This window comes from Panthera tigris, chromosome C2 (assembly GCF_018350195.1).
Source record: "Panthera tigris isolate Pti1 chromosome C2, P.tigris_Pti1_mat1.1, whole genome shotgun sequence".
Lineage (NCBI taxonomy): Eukaryota > Metazoa > Chordata > Mammalia > Carnivora > Felidae > Panthera > Panthera tigris.
Genome location: NC_056668.1, coordinates 65,129,023 through 65,149,020, shown reverse-complemented (window position 1 = coordinate 65,149,020; position 19,998 = coordinate 65,129,023). Strand labels below are relative to the sequence as shown.

The following is a 19,998-nucleotide window of genomic DNA, read 5'->3' as shown; positions in this document are numbered from 1 at the left end:
CTCAACCTGAAATGCAAAGAGAAACAAACAAATAAATACAACAAAACATCCAAGAACTGTGAGACAATATCAAAAGGAGTAATGAGTGCAACTGGAATGCGAGATGGAGAAGAAAGAGAATGCAGAATAAATATTTGGAATAATAATGGCTGGAAACTTTGCTAAATTAATGACAAACACCAACCTACAGATCCAGAAAGCTTAAAAAAACGCCATGAAAAACACATACCTTAAACACACACACACACACGCACACAAACACCACAGGCATATAGTATTTAAATTAGAGAAAACCAAAGACAAAGAAAGAAATCTGAAAGAAGCCAGAGGAAAAAACACCTTAGCTACTGAAAAACAAAGATAAAAATTATAGTGGAATTCTAGTCAGAAACCATCCATGCAAGAAGAGAATGGAGTGAAATCTTTGAAGTGTTGGGGGAGGAAACCCCACCAACCTAGAATTCTATACTCAGTGAAATCATTATCCAAAAGTGAAAAGATCACAATTTTATACTTAACTGCTTCAAAGGATACTATCAAGAAAGTAAAAAGACATCCCACAGAATAGGAGGAAAATCTGCAAATCATTTATCTGATAAGGGTAGGCCTCAGAATATATACAGAACTCCTATACCTCAACAATAAATAGACATTAAAAGTAATGTCTATAATAAACAATTAAAAGACAACCCAATTAAAAAATGAGCAAGGAATCTGAATAGACATTTCTCCAAAAAAGATATACAAATGAAAGGCACATGAAAGATGCTATAATTCATTAATCATTAGACAAAAGCAAATTGAAACCACAGTGACATACCACCTCACACACACTAGGATGGCTATAATAAAAAGATGGGCAGTCACAAGTGATGGCAAAGATATGGAGAAATCAGAATCCTTATACATTCCTGGTAGGGATGTAAAACAGTGCAACCACTTCTGAAACAGTCTGGCAGTTCCTCAAAAAGTAAAACATAGTTACTATGTGATCCAGTAACTCCATTCCTAGATCTAAAGCCAGGAGAACTGAAAAACTTATGTCACTCAAAAATCTGTACACAAATGTGCACAGCAGCATTGCTTAGATAAAAAGGAGAAACAACTCAAATTTCTATCAACTGATGAGCAGATAAACAAATTGTAACACATCCACACAATGGAATATCATATAGTCACAGAAAGTAATGAGGTACTGAGACCTACTACAACATGGATGAACTTTGAAAACATTATACTAAGTTAAAGAAACCAGACACAAAAGGCCATACATTGTGTGATTTCATTTATATGAAATGTTCAGAATAGGCAAATCCATAAATTGAAAGATTAGTGGTTGCCAGGGGCTATGGGGAAGAGGGTAATTGGGAGTGACTGCTAATCGATATGGGGTTTCTTTTGGGATAATAAGAATGTTCTGGAATTAGATAATGGTTATGGTTGAACAATCTTGTGAGCATACTAAAAACAACTGAATTGTATATTTTAAAAGGGTGAATTTTATGGTATTGAATTATATCTAAAAAAAAATCATAAAAGAGAAACGAAGACTTCTTGAGACAGACAAAAACTGAAGGAGTTCTTTGCCAGGAGACCTGTCCTGTAATAAATGGTAAAACAAGTTCTCCAGGCAGGAGAAAAATGACATTGGTCAGAAACTTGCATTTCTATAAAGAAAGGAACAGTGGCACAGAAAGAATAAATGAAGGTAAATTAAACTATTTTTTCTTATTTTTAATTGATCCAAAATATAACTGTTAAAGCAATGATAGTAAAAATGTATTGGGTGATTATAGCCTATGGATCAGTGAAGTGAACGACTACAATGCCACAGGGACTATAGGGAGGAACTGGGAATAATCTGCTATAAGGGAAATGCACTATTTGGAAAGTGATAATATTACTTGAAGGTGGACTTAGATTATTTTATATGTAAACTCATATACTAGTTCACAAGACAAGCCTCACTAAATTTCAAAGAATAGGGATTCCTGACCATAGAGCAAATGAGTTAGAAGTTACTTCAAAAACGAGTTAAAATTCCTGCATATTTGGAAATTTAAAAACTTAAATACTCACAGGAGCAAAAACCATAACAGATGTTTTTAAAAAGTTAGATACTAATAAACACTTCATATCAAAACTAATGAAATATACCAAAATCAGTGTTTTGAAGGAAATGTTTAGCCTTAAATACTTTATAAAACTGATGAGTGCCTGAAAATTAATGAGCTACATGCCTACTTTAAGTTAGGAAAAGAACTACAAAGCAAAAAGAAAGAAGAGAGAAAGACATAATATGAATGGGAGTTAATACAATTGATAAAATATTATAGTAAAGAAAATCAACAAATTTGGAGGTTCCTTCCTTGGAAGAACAATACCAAGAAAATTAATAAGCCTCCAGTAAAGCTGAATAAGAAAAAAGAGTTAAAGCACAAATAAATAATATTATGACTGAAAAAGTAGGCACGGTTATAGATAAACGCTAAGAAGATTATAAAATAATACTATCAACGTATGCCAAAAAAATTTGAAAAGTTAGGTGAAATGGACCTTGTAAAGAATGTAATTTACCAAAACAATGCAGAAAGATCTGTAAATAGTACAGAAATGAAGGAGTGGTGAAAGCTTTCCCATGAAGGTAACATCTCAGATAATAATTCTACCAAACTGAAGAAACAGATCATCTTAAGCTTAAACTCTTTTCAGAAGTAGAGAAGAAGGAATACTCTGCAGTCACTTAAGAAGACCTGTATAACTCTGACACCAATACTGTACAGAATCAAAATGAGAAAGAAAAGTAAGGCCATTTCACTCACAGATATAGAATCAAAATTCTGAAAAATAAACTAGTAAATCAAATCCAACAATGTATTAAAAGTAAGATAAAACACCTTGACCAGGTTAGGCTCATCCCCAGTATGTAAGGATAGGTTAATGTTTGTTTAAAAAAAAAAGGCAACTATAAATGTTCCTTATTATAATAATAATTTTAAAAAGAAAAATATATAATTATCTCAATAGATACAGCTGAAACATGTGACAAAATACAACATGAACACATGATTAAAAGCTTCAGTAAATTAGGAACAGAAGAGAACTTCCACACCCTAACAAAAAGTATCTACTAACACATCTTACAGAAAGTGAGAGAATAATGAATGCAGAGTTCAAATGGGTAAATGGAGACAGGGGGATGAGGTGGGAAGAACCACATAAATACACATGAATTACTGTTAAGGTCCTAATTTTTATAGTGAGTATGGGCTCCCATGGATTCTTATTCCATTACCAAAACCAACTGAACAAACATACGTGGACCAGTGGGGAGATTATGTCGTGGACCAGAGAGTCTCAGTGTAGTTCCTACAGATCAGCATTACCTGGAAACTTGTAACAAATGCAAATACTCCAGCCCCACTTCTGACCTACTCAATCAGAAACTTTGGGGTTGGGCCCAGCAACACGTGTTTTAACAAGCCCTCTGGGTGATTCTGATGCCTGCTAAAGACTGAGCAGCACTATCATAAACCACGAATTCTAGAGTCTATACACCTACAGTCCAATTAACACATGGGAAGCACAGCTGGTGGCTCCTCTGTACTTGTTTCATGGGGACAACCATTGCACTTTCTCATTTAGTTGAGCTTTAAACTAGATCAGAGAGGCCTTGAATGTGACTCCCTGTTACCCTGGTAACAAATCTAAAAGGGAGAAAATGAGGCCTAGTACACTATTAAAACCAGCAGTAATTCCTAACACTAGAAAGTTGCTACGCCTCAACGTAGTCTCAGATATTATGGAGATCCAAAGTCAGAACCACTTTTAGGAAGTAACATGACTTCCGCCAAGAAATTGGAGAACAACCTCCAAGAGATTTTCCTACAGTTTGAAATGAGGAAAAGAAGCATATTCATTCAGCATAGCAGAGGCAACTTCCAGAAGAGAAAAATCTAGGGAGGAGAAAAAATGTAGAGTTATGTGTTGAGAACTACTGGACATTGCAATTTTGGAGGTATAGTATTTCACTGCAAAAGTCCCACTAGAAGCATCTTGTCTATGAATAAGGATTATTATACCTTATGAACCTCTGCCAACTCATGGTCCATTCTTGCTGCCCTCTTGAGAAAACCAGCTTTCGTGGTAGTGACTTTTGGCTTTGGAGGTCTGATTCGGGGTTGTGTCACAAAATCTGGGAGACATGACTCAAGTTCAACTAATCCTACAGGAAAGAAGTACATGTTTTTTAGTATTTGGTGATTAAATTTAGCATTTTGAAAGCGTATTGTTAGTTTTAGGAGCTATTTGCCAAGTGGTTTCATTTAGAATTATTGATGAGGTAGAGCCCACATAATTGGAGTGGACCCAAAACGTAAAGCAAATTTCTGCATAATTAACTCATGTTCTCAGTGACTTAAGATTGTAAAATGAGAATCCATTCTAATAAAATATTTCCCTACAAAAATTTAGTAAATTCTACGATAATAATCAAGAGAAAATTAATGGTCATACGATACATGGGATCATCATTCTAAAGTAGATGTACACAAATTTATCTTATTCTGCTCTGGAGATGATCAGCCAGAGACACAAGTTCAAGAGTGTGACCATCAACTCATGATCTTGGCCATATACATGATGCTTCAACTTGTCAACTAAAATTTAAATAATCTAAATAAGCTTCTCTTGGACTTTATAAGAGGTACAGCTCTATGAATTTATCCCCTGGTTATCCATTTCCTTGCCCACTAGTTTTCTAGCACTTCTTAAAGGGCTGATTTCGTTATATATTTCTTGTTTGCTTTGAAAATCTGATATAAAAGCTTTTTCAGTTTCATTTTTGTATAACTTTATTAGTGACACTGAACAAGTTTAAATGTTTAGTAGCTAAGCATTGATACACTGTTATATAGTATATCCATTTATTTGAGTCTTAGCAGTTTTTATTGGTTTGTATGAACTCATATTAATAATATTGAATGTGTTCATTGCTATTTCTTGAAAATATTTTTACTTGTTGTTTAGCCTTTAATCCAATACTTCTTTATCTTCTAGTACTTTAATCTAATACTCCTCTTATACTGGACTTGTTATCATGTAAACATCTTACCTTCATAGGTGTTGAGATAGTGGTTTTTTACTACAAAGTCCTCTGAGTTGTTATCAGGGAAACGACCAAGGCGAGACAAAGGCCCATAGACCTGGGATGCATAGTCAGAATAATCCTTGATGATATTTCTTCTCTCCAACTTCCCTTCTATATTCTTTCCCTTTCCCACAAGTTTCCTGATTGCTAGAATAAAACATACCTCTGTGACTATCTCCAAAATATAGTTCTAAACAAATGCATAATAATAGGCCAGTTTTGTTTTTGTTCACAGAGAAACTACTGAACTGTGCAGTCATGAAGACCACTCACTGCAAACAGAATATAACACTAAAAACAGAGGTTAGTCCTCTGTGTGGCCCAGATCCTCATGAGACAAGCGGGAGTGACAGAAGTTGAGTCAATTAGTGTCCTCAATGGGTACTTGTCAAAAATCTTTTATAACTGGGGCACCTGGGTGGCTCAGTTGGTTGAGCGTCCGACTTTGGCTCAGGTCATGATCTCCTGGTTCGTGGGTTTGAGCCCTGCATTGGGCTCTGTTTTGATAGCTCAGAGCCTAGAACCTACTTCGGATTCTGTGTCTTCCTCTCTCTGCCCCTTGCTCACTTGTTCTTTCTCTCTCTCAAAAATAAATAAACATTAAAAACTTAAAAAAAAATTGAATAACTGCATTCCAAGCTCTGAGGTAAGAAGGTGTATTCGGCAAAAGTCTTCCAGGCTTACAAACGAAACTCAAAGTAACTGAAAAATACATGTTCAGGGGAGATTTGGAGAATTATTTTCTCCTAGGAGAATAATTGCAAGGGAGGGAGACTACAGGTTCTTCAGTAATCTGACCATCTTGGTTAACAATAGAATAAAGCACAATATATCCCAGCTTAGAGCTCTAGAAGTGTTTGGCAGTCAGAGGGAAAAGGCTGAGCTGTGCACATTCAGAGTTCATTCATCTAAGGAGTCATGCTTGCTACCTCCACCGGCTCCTTCTCTTTCAGTCCTATCACAGAGCCAGCCGGTTTGAAGGCTCTATGCTGTGTGCTCTCAATGCATGCAAAGTCATACTGTGGGACTGCCAAGTCTTGTTGCAAGAGGCAGCTGCATGCACCACTGCTGACTTGTGGGTGTTTATGTTTGATCCTCAGTGCTTCTGTGTATAACTTGGGATTTTAGAATTAAATAAAAATAGTTAACATTTTATTATTTACCTACAAAAGTTAGTCAACTCATCATTAGTTATACCAAGTACTGAAAAGAAAAAATGTTGACAATGTCTAACTACATACCTCGAAGCTAGTTAAAAGTTATTTTCTCACACACACACACACACACACACACACACACACACACACACGACAAGTTCAGGGGCATATAAGTGAGAGCAGACAATAGGTGCCTCACTTATGATGGGAGGGAGTGGGGTCCTTGAAGGCCTCCCTGAGGAAGTGACATTTGAGTTCTGTCTTAGCCAGGGTTCCCCCAAAGGCAGAGCATGAGACAAAAGCAGTTGTGCAAGCAGTTTATTTGGGAGGTGATCCCAAAGGGCAGGAAGAGAGGGACAGGGGGAGTAAAAAAAAAAAAAAAAAAAGCTACTCAACCCATTGTTAGTATTGTGAAGTGCTGGAAAAAAAAAAAAAAAAACAACTGTTGAACATGTATACCTAGCATCTAGTTAAAAGTTAAAGTTCACTAAAAATAATTTTATGGAATTAATTTTTATAACTGTTTTACTTTTGCTAGAAAAATAACAAATTTGATTTTTTAAGTTGTAATTACATTCTGTTATTATACATTAAATTGATAATTTGCATATATAATTGATACATTACAATTTTATAAGGAAATTATATTAAAAGTTACTAAGCAAATAAAGCTATAAAGCTAAATCCTAATAAGTTAATTTTTTTAATTTTAATTTAGTTTTTATATAGTCCTTAAAAATTTTTTATATAGTCATTCTTAATCATCCACTGACTACTCCTTTTATATGTACAGATACAATACATAAACAAATCCATGGTATTAAAATTTCGTGGGAGGGGGCAAGCAGGAGAAAATATGTCTACATGTCTCATTTAAGGGAAATAATTTTAAAAAAGGTTGAGAAATTGGGCTCTCTGGGAACTCAACCCATGAGACTGGAGAGTCTCATGGAGACTACTCTCCCTCTCTCTCCCTCTCTCTCCCTCTCCCTCTCTCTCACACACACACACACACACACACGCGTGTGCATGCCAATGTCATTAACTTGACTACCTGTTAGAACATTACTACTTGGTTTTCTTAGAAATTTTCCTCCAGTCTTCTACTTTTGAAAGTAACTCTTTTCCTTTATTCATTTAATAACACTAGGACTCATAAGAATTCTATCTAAATCAGGTTTGGTCAAAGATTCAAAGCAAAGCCAACTTTCCCATTTTCTTCATTGTTCATATTGCACCTTTACCTGATACATGTCTGTGCTGAATCTGTGCCAGTTTTGCCTCCTTTGCTTCCTGCAGTTTAGACCACTGGGCATTCAAATGCTTCATGTTCACTTCATTTTGATTCTCATCACGCTTCTTCAGCAGCTCTTTTAGGACTTCCAGGCGAATCTCCTGCAGTCTTTAAATTACCAAACATAAAGAAGTATGTGGTATCTCCAACAGAATGTTCTACTAGAGAGAAAGGGAACGCCTGCCATAAACAGGATCTTCTCTTTGGGCTGGTATCATATTCATGTATTTTAAAAAGATCACTCTGGCAAAAGTGTGACAAATGGATTAGGTGCTTGGGGAGGCAACTCAACAATAAGTCTCTCTATAATAGGACTATGTCTGGGTGTAGTTCTGAAAGGCAAAGAGAAGTATGGCAGGTAAAAAAGAAAAAAAGGGGGGGCGCTCTCAAGGCAGATGAGCCTAAATGAACAACAAAATGTATGTGCACAGTTCCAGGTCGACAGATATTGGCTAGAGGGTTAAGTAATAGGAGTGACGAGAAAATGAGGCAGCATGCTATCTTAAGGAATAAATGTGAAAATGCCAGGGTCTGGCATATACAGGCACTCAGTCAATCTTTGCCTCCCTTCCCCTTGTCTTCACCTTGTTCTCCCAGAGCTACCTTGCTCATGTATATATAACCATGTATAGATGACTTCAAAATCTGTACCTCAAGCCCAGGTATTTCTAAACCAGAATTCCTGTCTACTTGAATTTCCAGCTATCCCCTGACAACCTCAAAAACGCCTGCTCATTTTGTTCCCCCCGAAATCTACTGTTTCTTATCTCTTCTTCCCTCCTGTAATGATTCCTCCTCTAAAGCACTTCTCGCATCTATTCCCTAGCTCATGTTTTTGTCAACCCTCTCCTAACTTGGACTCTAGTTGCTAATCTAGTCTCTCTTCCTTCCAATCTTGCTCCACACAGCTGTCAAGATTTTCCTTCTTAAAATAGAATTTGAACATTTTACTCTTACTTAAAAATTCATAGACTAATTCATTCAGCCACTCATTTGTCAAATATTTATTAAGTGCTCACCGTATGCCAGGCAGGAAACAATGATGAACAAGATAAAACACCTTCTATCAAGAAGCACTGTTCTATTGGAGCAGGAGTATCAACTAGCATTTTATAAGACAAGGAGATACATACCAGACCAGAAGAATGAAAAGACTGTGGGAGAAGAAATGACAGAGCATCTATGTTTAGCACTATTCCCAGTAGATGTGGGGAAGGTTGGGAAGGCTTCCTTACAGGAGGCATTAACTCTGTAGTCTTGAAGATAAACAAGGATTGAGATTTGCCACATTGACAAGGAAAAAGCGATGCCTAAGCAGAGGAATCTGAATGTTCAAATCAAAGGGCTAGAGACAGAGCAAATAGGTCATGCTGGCAGGGGGTCTCAAAGTGAACGTAGAGGGGAGGGTGTGGAAGTAGTGACAAATGAAAATGGAGAAACAGGTATTTTTTAAAAAATAAGCCATACACCAATAGTCACCTTTCTCTCTGGAGTTAGAAATCCAAGGTTTGGTTCTCAAGTTCATCACTTACCTCAATTCCTTCAGTCATAAAATGGACGTAATAGTATCTATCTATCCATCCCATAAGGTTGTTGTGAGTATTAAATGAATTAATGTCTACAATGTGGCAGGACAGTGGTTCTCAAACCTAAACATGCATCAGATTACCTGGAGCCCACGGCCTGACTCAGTAGGTCAGAAATACCTACTGAGGAGTACTGGGGAGGGGCCTGAAAATCTGCATTTCTAACAAGTTCCCAGGTAATGCTAATGCTGCTGGTTTGTGTATCACACTTTGAGAACTACTGGCTTGGAACAAACATGGCTCCAGCACGTGGTAACCTCTCCACAAGTGTAACATGCTCTACGAATATCATCGTCATCACTAATATTATCATCTACCTGATGGCTTCTTACCCTTCAACACCCAGCTCAGAGGCTACCTTCTCTCAGTTTTCCCAAATCTCCACTCACTCCAAACAGAAGTAGCCAGAAACATTTTAAAGGTTTTTAATGTCCTTCTGATAAGAATATACCTCTCTAAATTGCAGCACTAAATTTAATTTTCTACAGACAGGATTGGGTACCTGATACCTATTTTGCCCCAAAGTACTTTACATTCTATTAGCTGCAAGCTTTTACCAAAACATCACACAGTCTGGATTCAGGGTTAATAGAAAGTGTTGTAAAAAGACAAACATATTTTGAATTCAGAACCACGTTGAGTCTAACTCTCCTGGTTCTTAACTCTAAGCACACTGTCAGGGGCCATGGTAGCATTGCTATGAGTAACAAAGTGCCTCGGCACAGCCTGGAACAAAGAACAACCTCAATAAGTTCCCTTTCTTTCCTTTCTTTCTTGCTGGGGAGCTGGAATTTGGGGGTTTTCATCATTTCTACACCTTCCAAGGACAGCCTCATTACTGAAAATACATTAGTTAAATGACTGAAAACCAGAAGTACCTTGGCATATTGTTGTTTATCCACCGTGAGTTCATTTCCTAATTGAGGAATTCCACAATTTGTCTTTAAAGTAGAAAATGCCCCTGTTAGCTGTAGCTAAAACCCAAGGTGTCCTGACTGTGAATCCAGTACGAGGGGGAATAAGAGACAGTATTAGCTAGGAGGCTGATGGATATGAAGAGGGCCAAGGCCTAGGCAAAATGGCATTGGGAATGAACAGAAAGGGTCAATTTGACTGGTGCAGTCACTCTGGAAAACAGTATGGAGGTTCTCCCCAAAAATTAAAACTAGAACTACCCTACGACCCAGCAATTGCACTACTAGGCATTTATCCAAGGGATACAGGTATGCTGTTTCAAAGGGACACATGCACCCCAATGTTTATAGCACCACTACCAACAATAGCCAAAGTATGGAAAGAGCCCAAATGTCCATTGATGGATGAATGGATAAAGAAGATGTGGTGTGGAGGAGGGAGGGAAGATGGCGGCGTAGGAGGACGCTGGGCTCACTGCGCATCCTGCTGATCACTTAGATTCCACCTACACCTGCCTAAATAACCCAGAAAACTGCCAGACGATTAGCAGAACGGAGTCTCCGGAGCCAAGCGCAGACGAGAGGCCCACGGAAGAGGGTAGGAAGGGCGGCGAGGCGGTGCACGCTCCACGGACTGGCGGGAGGGAGCCGGGGCGGAGGGGAGGCTCGCCGGCCAAGCAGAGCCCCCAAGTCTGGCTGGCAAAAGCGGAGGGGCCTGATGGACTGTGTTCCAACAGCAAGCATGACTTAGCGTCTGGGAGGTCATAAGTTAACAGCTCTGCTCAGAAAGCGGGAAGGCTGGAGGACAAAGGGAGGGAGAGCTGCTGAGCCCCCGGACGACAGAGCTCAGTTTGGTGGGGAACAAAGGCGCTGGCCAGCGCCATCTCCCCCGCCCATCCCCCAGCCAAAATCCCAAAGAGAACCAGTTCCTGCCAGGGAACTTGCTCGCTCCGCACAAACACCCAACTCTGTGCTTCTGCGGAGCCAAACCTCTGGCAGCGGATCTGACTCCCTCCCGCTGCCACAGGGCCCCTCCTGAAGTGGATCACCTAAGGAGAAGCGAGCTAAGCCTGCCCCTCCTGCCCCCGTGCACCTTGCCTACCCACCCCAGCTAATACGCCAGATCCCCAGCGCCACAAGCCTGGCAGTGTGCAAGTAGCCCAGATGGGCCAGGCCACCCCACAGTGAATCCCGCCCCTAGGAGAGGGGAAGAGAAGGCACACACCAGTCTGACTGTGGCCCCAGCGGTGGGCTGGGGGCAGACATCAGGTCGGACTGTGGCCCCGCCCACCAACTCCAGTTATACACCACAGCACAGGGGAAGTGCCCTGCAGGTCCTCACCACTCCAGGGACTATCCAAAATGACCAAATGGAAGAATTCCCCTCAGAAGAATCCCCAGGAAATAACAACAGCTAATGAACTGATCAAAAAGGATTTAAATAATATAACAGAAAGTGAATTTAGAATAATAGTCATAAAATTAATCGCTGGGCTTGAAAACAGTATAGAGGACAGCAGAGAATCTCTTGCTACAGAGATCAAGGGACTAAGGAACAGTCACGAGGAGCTGAAAAGCACTTTAAACGAAATGCAAAACAAAATGGAAACGACGACAGCTCGGATTGAAGAGGCAGAGGAGAGAATAGGTGAACTAGAAGATAAAGTTATGGAAAAAGAGGAAGCTGAGAGAAAGAGAGATTAAAAAATCCAGGAGTATGAGGGAAAAATTAGAGAACTAAGTGATACACTAAAAAGAAATAATATACGCATAATTGGCATCCCAGAGGAGGAAGAGAGAGGAAAACGTGCTGAAGGGGTACTTGAAGAAATTATAGCTGAGAACTTCCCTGAACTGGGGAAGGAAAAAGGCATTGAAATCCAAGAGGCACAGAGAACTCCCTTCAGACGTAACTTGAATCGATCTTCTGCACGACATATCATAGTGAAACTGGCAAAATACAAGGATAAAGAGAAAATTCTGAAAGCAGCAAGGGATAAACGTGCCCTCACATATAAAGGGAGACCTATAAGACTCGTGACTGATCTCTCTTTTGAAACTTGGCAGGCCAGAAAGGCTTGGCACGATATCTTCAGTGTGCTAAACAGAAAAAATATGCAGCCAAGAATCCTTTATCCAGCAAGTCTGTCATTTAGAATAGAAGGAGAGATAAAGGTCTTCCCAAACAAACAAAAACTGAAGGAATTTGTCACCACTAAACCAGCCCTACAAGAGATCCTAAAGGGGACCCTGTGAGACAAAGTACCAGAGACATCACTACAAGCATAAAACATACAGACATCAAAATGACTCTAAAGCCGTATCTTTCTATAATAACACTGAATGTAAATGGATTAAATGCGCCAATCAAAAGACATAGGGTATCAGAATGGATAAAAAAACAAGGCCCATCTATTTGCTGTCTACAAGAGACTCATTTTAGATCTGAGAACACCTTTAGATTGAGAGTGAGGGGATGGAGAACTATTTATCATGCTACTGGAAGCCAAAAGAAAGCTGGGGTAGCCATACTTATATCAGACAAACTAGACTTTAAATTAAAGGCTGTAACAAGAGATGAAGAAGGGCATTATATAATAATTACAGGGTCTATCCATCAGGAAGAGCTAACAATTACAAATGTCTATGCGCCGAATACCGGAGCCCCCAGATATATAAAACAATTACTCATAAACATAAGCAACCTTATTGATAAGAATGTGGTCATTGCAGGGGACTTTAACACCCCACTTACAGAAATGGATAGATCATCTAGACACACAGTCAATAAAGAAACAAGGGCCCTGAATGATACATTGGATCAGATGGACTTGACAGATATATTTAGAACTCTGCATCCCAAAGCAACAGAATATACTTTCTTCTCGAGTGCACATGGAACATTCTCCAAGATAGATCATATACTGGGTCACAAAACAGCCCTTCATAAGTTTACAAGAATTGAAATTATACCATGCATACTTTCAGACCACAATGCTATGAAGCTTGAAATCAACCACAGGAAAAAGTCTGGAAAACCTCCAAAAGCATGGAGGTTAAAGAACACCCTACTAAAGAATGAGTGGGTCAACCAGGCAATTAGAGAAGAAATTAAAAAATATATGGAAACAAACGAAAATGAAAATACAACAATCCAAACGCTTTGGGACGCAGCGAAGGCAGTCCTGAGAGGAAAATACATTGCAATCCAGGCCTATCTCAAGAAACAAGAAAAATCCCAAATACAAAATCTAACAGCACACCTAAAGGAAATAGAAGCAGAACAGCAAAGGCAGCCTAAACCCAGCAGAAGAAGAGAAATCATAAAGATCAGAGCAGAAATAAACAATATAGAATCTAAAAAAACTGTAGAGCAGATCAACGAAACCAAGAGTTGGTTTTTTGAAAAAGTAAACAAAATTGACAAACCTCTAGTCAGGCTTCTCAAAAAGAAAAGGGAGATGACCCAAATAGATAAAATCATGAATGAAAATGGAATGATTACAACCAATCCCTCAGAGATACAAACAATTATCAGGGAATACTATGAAAAATTATATGCCAACAAATTGGACAACCTGGAAGAAATGGACAAATTCCTAAACAACCACACTCTTCCAAAACTCAATCAGGAGGAAATAGAAAGCTTGAACAGACCCATAACCAGTGAAGAAATTGAATCGGTTATCAAAAATCTCCCAACAAGTAAGAGTCCAGGACCAGATGGCTTCCCAGGGGAGTTCTACCAGATGTTTAAAGCAGAGATAATACCTATTCTTCTCAAGCTATTCCAAGAAATGGAAAGGGAAGGAAAACTTCCAGACTCATTCTATGAAGCCAGTATTACTTTGATTCCTAAACCAGAGACCCAGTAAAAAAAGAGAACTACAGGCCAATATCCCTGATGAATATGGATGCAAAAATTCTCAATAAGATACTAGCAAATCGAATTCAACAGCATATAAGAAGAATTATTCACCATGATCAAGTGGGATTCATTCCTGGGATGCAGGGCTGGTTCAACATTCGCAAATCGATCAACGTGATACATCACATTAACAAAAAAAAAAGAGAAGAACCATATGATCCTGTCAATCGATGCAGAAAAGGCCTTTGACAAAATCCAGCACCCTTTCTTAATAAAAACCTTGAGAAAGTCGGGATAGAAGGAACATACTTAAAGATCATAAAAGCCATTTATGAAAAGCCCACAGCTAACATCATCCTCAATGGGGAAAAACTGAGAGCTTTTTCCCTGAGATCAGGAACAGGACAGGGATGCCCACTCTCACCGCTGTTGTTTAACATAGTGCTGGAAGTTCTAGCATCAGCAATCAGACAACAAAAGGAAATAAAAGGCATCAAAATTGGCAAAGATGAAGTCAAGCTTTCGCTTTTTGCAGATGACATGATATTATACATGGAAAATCCGATAGACTCCACCAAAAGCCTGCTAGAACTGATACATGAATTCAGCAAAGTTGCAGGATACAAAATCAATGTACAGAAATCAGTTGCATTCTTATACACTAACAATGAAGCAACAGAAAGACAAATGAAGAAACTGATCCCATTCACAATTGCACCAAGAAGCATAAAATACCTAGGAATAAATCTAACCAAAGATGTAAAAGATCTGTATGCTGAAAACTATAGAAAGCTTATGCAGGTAATTGAAGAAGATATAAAGAAATGGAAAGACATTCCGTGCTCATGGATTGGAAGAATAAATATTGTCAAAATGTCAATACTACCCAAAGCTATCTACACATTCAATGCAATCCCAATCAAAATTGCACCAGCATTCTTCTGGAAACTAGAACAAGCAATCCTAAAATTCATATGGAACCACAAAAGGCCCCGAATAGCCAAAGTAATTTTGAAGAAGAAGACCAAAGCAGGAGGCATCACAATCCCAGACTTTAGCCTCTACTACAAAGCTGTAATCATCAAGACAGCATGGTATTGGCATAAAAACAGACACATAGACCAATGGAATAGAATAGAAACCCCAGAACTAGACCCACAAACGTATGGCCAACTCATCTTTGATAAAGCAGGAAAGAACATCCAATGGAAAAAAGACAGTCTCTTTAACAAATGGTGCTGGGAGAACTGGACAGCAACATGCAGAAGGTTGAAACTAGACCACTTTCTCACACCATTCACAAAAATAAACTCAAAATGGATAAAGGACCTGAATGTGAGACAGGAAACCATCAAAACCTTAGAGGAGAAAGCAGGAAAAGACCTCTCTGACCTCAGCCGTAGCAATCTCTTACTCGACACATCCCCAAAGGCAAGGGAATTAAAAGCAAAAGTGAATTACTGGGACCTTATGAAGATAAAAAGCTTCTGCACAGCAAAGGAAACAACCAACAAAACTAAAAGGCAACCAACGGAATGGGAAAAGATATTTGCAAATGACATATCGGACAAAGGGCTAGTATCCAAATCTATAAAGAGCTCACCAAACTCCACACCCGAAAAACAAATAACCCAGTGAAGAAATGGGCAGAAAACATGAATAGACACTTCTCTAAAGAAGACATCCGGATGGCCAACAGGCACATGAAAAGATGTTCAACGTCGCTCCTCATCAGGGAAATACAAATCAAAACCACACTCAGATATCACCTCACGCCAGTCAGAGTGGCCAAAATGAAGAAATCAGGAGACTATAGATGCTGGAGAGGATGTGGAGAAACGGGAACCCTCTTGCACTGTTGGTGGGAATGCAAATTGGTGCAGCCGCTCTGGAAAGCAGTGTGGAGGTTCCTCAGAAAATTAAAAATAGACCTGCCCTATGACCCAGCAATAGCACTGCTAGGAATTTATCCAAGGGATACAGGAGTACTGATGCATAGGGGCACTTGTACCCCAATGTTTGTAGCAGCACTCTCAACAATAGCCAAATTATGGAAAGAGCCTAAATGTCCATCAACTGATGAATGGATAAAGAAATTGTGGTTTATATACACAATGGAATACTACGTGGCAATGAGAAAAAATGAAATATGGCCTTTTGTAGCAACGTGGGTGGAACTGGAGAGTGTGATGCTACGTGAAATAAGCCATACAGAGAAAGACAGATACCATATGGTTTTACTCTTATGTGGATCCTGAGAAACTTAACAGAAACCCATGGGGGAGGGGAAGGAAAAAAAAAAAAAAAAGAGGTTAGAGGGGGAGAGAGCCAAAGCATAAGAGACTGTTAAAACTGAGAACAAACTGAGGGTTGATGGGGGGTGGGAGGGAGGGTAAGGTGGGTGATGGGTATTGAGGAGGCTACCTTTTGGGATGAGCACTGGGTGTTGTATGGAAACCAATTTGACAGTAAATTTCATATATTAAAAATAAATAAACAAACATTAAAAAAAAAGATGTGGTGTACATATATATATATGTATATATATATAATGTGTGTATATATATACACACATATATAATGTATATAATATATAATATATATTATAATTATAATATATATACACACATATATAATGTATATAATATATATAATATAATTATAATATATATAATATATATTATAATATATAATTATATATTATTATATAATTATATAATATGCAAAATATTACATATAATATATAAGATAATGTATTATATATAATAGTATATAATATATAATATATAATTATAATATATATTATATAACATATAATAATATATAATTTAATAAATAATATATAATATATATAATGTTATATATAAGTATATATATGCTTTTATATATATAATGTATATATATGCTTATATATATATGTGTGTGTGTATATATATATATATATAATGGAGTATTACTCAGCAATCAAAAAGAATGAAATCTTGCCATTTGCAACTACGTGGATGGAACTGGAGGGTATTACGCTAAATGAAATCAGTCAGTCAGAGAAAGACAAATATCATATGACTTCACCCATATGAGGACTTTAAGATACAAAACAGAGGAACATAAAGGAAGGGGAGCAAAAATAATATAAAAACAGGGAGGGGGACAAAACGTAAGAGATTCTTAAATACGGAGAACAAACAGAGGGTTATTGGAGGGATTGTGGGAGGGGGGATGGGCTAAATGGGTAAGGGGCATTAAGGAATCTACTCCTGAAATCATTGTTGCACTATATGCTAACTAACTTGGATGTAAATTAAAAAAATAAATTTAAAAAAAAATAGTAAAAACTACTGAAGGGGCGCCTGGGTGGCTCAGTCGGTTAAGCGTCCGACTTCAGCTCAGGTCACGATCTCACGGTCCATGAGTTCTAGCCCCAGGTCGGGCTCTGGGCTGATGGTCCAGAGCCTGGAGCCTGCTTCCAATTCTGTGACTCCCTCTCTCTCTGCTCCTCTCCCGTTCATGCTTTGTCTCTCTCTGTCTCAAAAATAAAGAAACGTTAAAAAAAAAAAAAAAACTACTGAAAAATTTAAATGCTCAAAATCTCTTTTTAGTTTACTATTGTTAGAAATAATTGGAACAAATATATGCTTGAATTAAAAGAAAAAAAATAAAAAGGGAAAAAGAACTAATATACGGTACAAGGCAGGTATACCTTTAACACATGTGAAAATAACCAGTTACAAAAGACCATATACTTCATGATTCTATGTATATGAAATTTCCAGTAAAGACAAATACAAAGATACAGAAAGTAGGTGAATATTTGTAAAGGATGGTGGAAGGGGGAAATGGAAAGTTTCTTTAACGTTTCTTTCTTGGAGTGAGGAAAGTGTTATAAAATTAGATAGTGATGATGGAGATACAACTCTGTGAATATAGTAAAGATGACTAAAATGTGCATTTTAAAATGGTGAACTCTAGGATAGGTGAACTGTATCTCAACAAAACTGTTAAAAAATAAAAATAAAAATAAAGAGTCAGTTTGAAAGACATTTGCAGAAAGCAGTGGGATTCTGAAATAGTCTAAATTAGATTTTTCCTAAAGAGAAAAGGGAAGAGAAGAATCATAGATGCTTTGAGGAATTGTTCAAATCTGTTAAGGGTTCCACGCTTCACTTTACACACAAACAGGGCATTATACACTTTTATGTTATTAGAGAGAAAATTATAGAGCTATTACTCCTGAGAGAACCAGCAACCCAATTTCCTATCTCTACAGGTGGAGGGTTGTTATAAACCCACATATTTGGGAAAATTCTTTACAGATAAAAAGTATTTACATTACTCCACCAGTGCAGGTGCAGATGTCTGGGTAATCTAGAACTTACTTTTCAATCTCCTGCTCTCTGAAGGCCCATTCCTTCCTCTCCATCGCATTCATCATCCTCCTCCTCTTCTCAAACTGGGAGGTGTCACTCAGACAGGGAAGAGTGGCTTCCCAAGCACGCTTCTCCCGGGCACGTTCTATCATCTCAACTTCAGCTTGTCCTGCTGGGAGCCCTCGACCTGGATGGTGAAGCAAAGCAAGTTAGAAACACATGGACAAACTCATGTACCTTCCAGTATTTAATTTACTCCCTTTCAGTTCCTGTCCTTTTTAAATTCAAGGGTTAAGACAGGATGAAATGATATTGGGAAACATCCTCACACTGTGCTTCACAGCTTGTTATCTATCCCCTGTACTGCCTCTTGTTAGTTACTCAGCCAGAAGACATTTTAGTTACACATAACATGCTATTTGAAGAATAGCATGTATTTGAAGAATATTCTGTGAAGAATATTCTGTGACTACTGAACAATCATACCTTGGAATGCCCTATATTGGACAAATCAATATTTTGAAATGCAAAGAAATATCAAAGTAACTTACAGCTAGTAAGTGGCAGAAATCAGGATTTGAACATAGCAATCTGACCCTTGTGGTCTTATGTACTACTCTATACTTCCTCTCTATTAGAGAAATAAAACAAAAATGAACTGTACAGACAAGTTGACAGTTAATCACACTCAACAGTGAGGTTGAAAGCTTTTCCTCCAAGATCAGGAACAAAACAAGAGTCTACTCTTATCACTCCTATTCAACATAGTACCGGAAGTCCCACCCAGAGTAATCAGGCAAAAAAGAAATAAAAGCCAACCAAATCAAAAAGGAAGTAGTAAAATGGTCTCTATTTGCAGATAACATAATCTTAGATATAGAAAACTAAAGACTATCAAAAATGGTTAGACTGACATACGAATTCTGTAAAGTTGCAGAATACAATATCAACATACAAAAATTAGTTGTATTTAAATCAGTTGTTCATTTAACAATGAACTACCTGAAAAAGAAATAAAGAACATAATCCCCTTTACAAAAATAACAGGAATAAATTTAGCCAAGGAGGTAAAAGATCTATATGCTAAGAACTATAAAACACTAATGAAAGAAATTGAAGATGACAAAAATAAATGGAAAAATATCCCATGTTCATGGATTGGAAGAATTAATATTGTTAAAATAGTCATACTATGCAAGGACATCCAAAGATTTGATATAATCCCTAACAAGGATCCCAATGACATTTTTCACAGAAATAGAAAAACAATCCTAAAATTCCTATGGAACCATAAAAGAACCCAAAGAGCCAAAGCAACCTTGAGAAAGAAAAAGGTTAAGGCATACTTTCTGGTTTCAAACTATATTACAAGACTACAGTAATCAAAACAGTATAGTACTAGCATAAAAATAAACACATAGACACAAAAAGAATCAAGAGCCCAGAAATAAACCCATACATAGTCTACTAATATTTGACAAGGAGGCCAAGAATACTCACTGGGGGAAAGATACCCTCTTCAATAAATGGTAATGGAAAAATAGGATGTTCACATGCAAAAGAGTGAAACTGAACCCCTATCTTACACTAATCACAAAAATTAACTTGAAATGGATTAAAGACTTAAATGTAAAGCTCCTAGAAGAAAACATAGGAAGGAATC

General features: G+C 37.8%; 1 protein-coding gene across 5 annotated transcripts in view; it reads right to left on the bottom strand.

Moving 5' to 3' along the window:
- CFAP91 (cilia and flagella associated protein 91) overlaps positions 1-19,998 on the bottom strand; it is an 85,156-nt gene that overhangs the window by 28,978 nt on the left and 36,180 nt on the right. For all 5 annotated transcript variants that reach the window (XR_006207560.1, XR_006207561.1, XM_015544810.2 and 2 more), the window contains exons 7-10: positions 18,345-18,522; positions 7,551-7,708; positions 5,114-5,296; positions 4,083-4,225 (exon numbers count right to left, since the gene is read on the bottom strand). Coding sequence is in view for 3 of the 5 variants with exons in the window: in XM_015544810.2 (XP_015400296.1) it covers positions 4,083-4,225; positions 5,114-5,296; positions 7,551-7,708; positions 18,345-18,522 (662 nt within the window). In the remaining 2 variants the exon portion in view is untranslated. The remainder of the gene's footprint in view (positions 1-4,082; positions 4,226-5,113; positions 5,297-7,550; positions 7,709-18,344; positions 18,523-19,998) is intronic.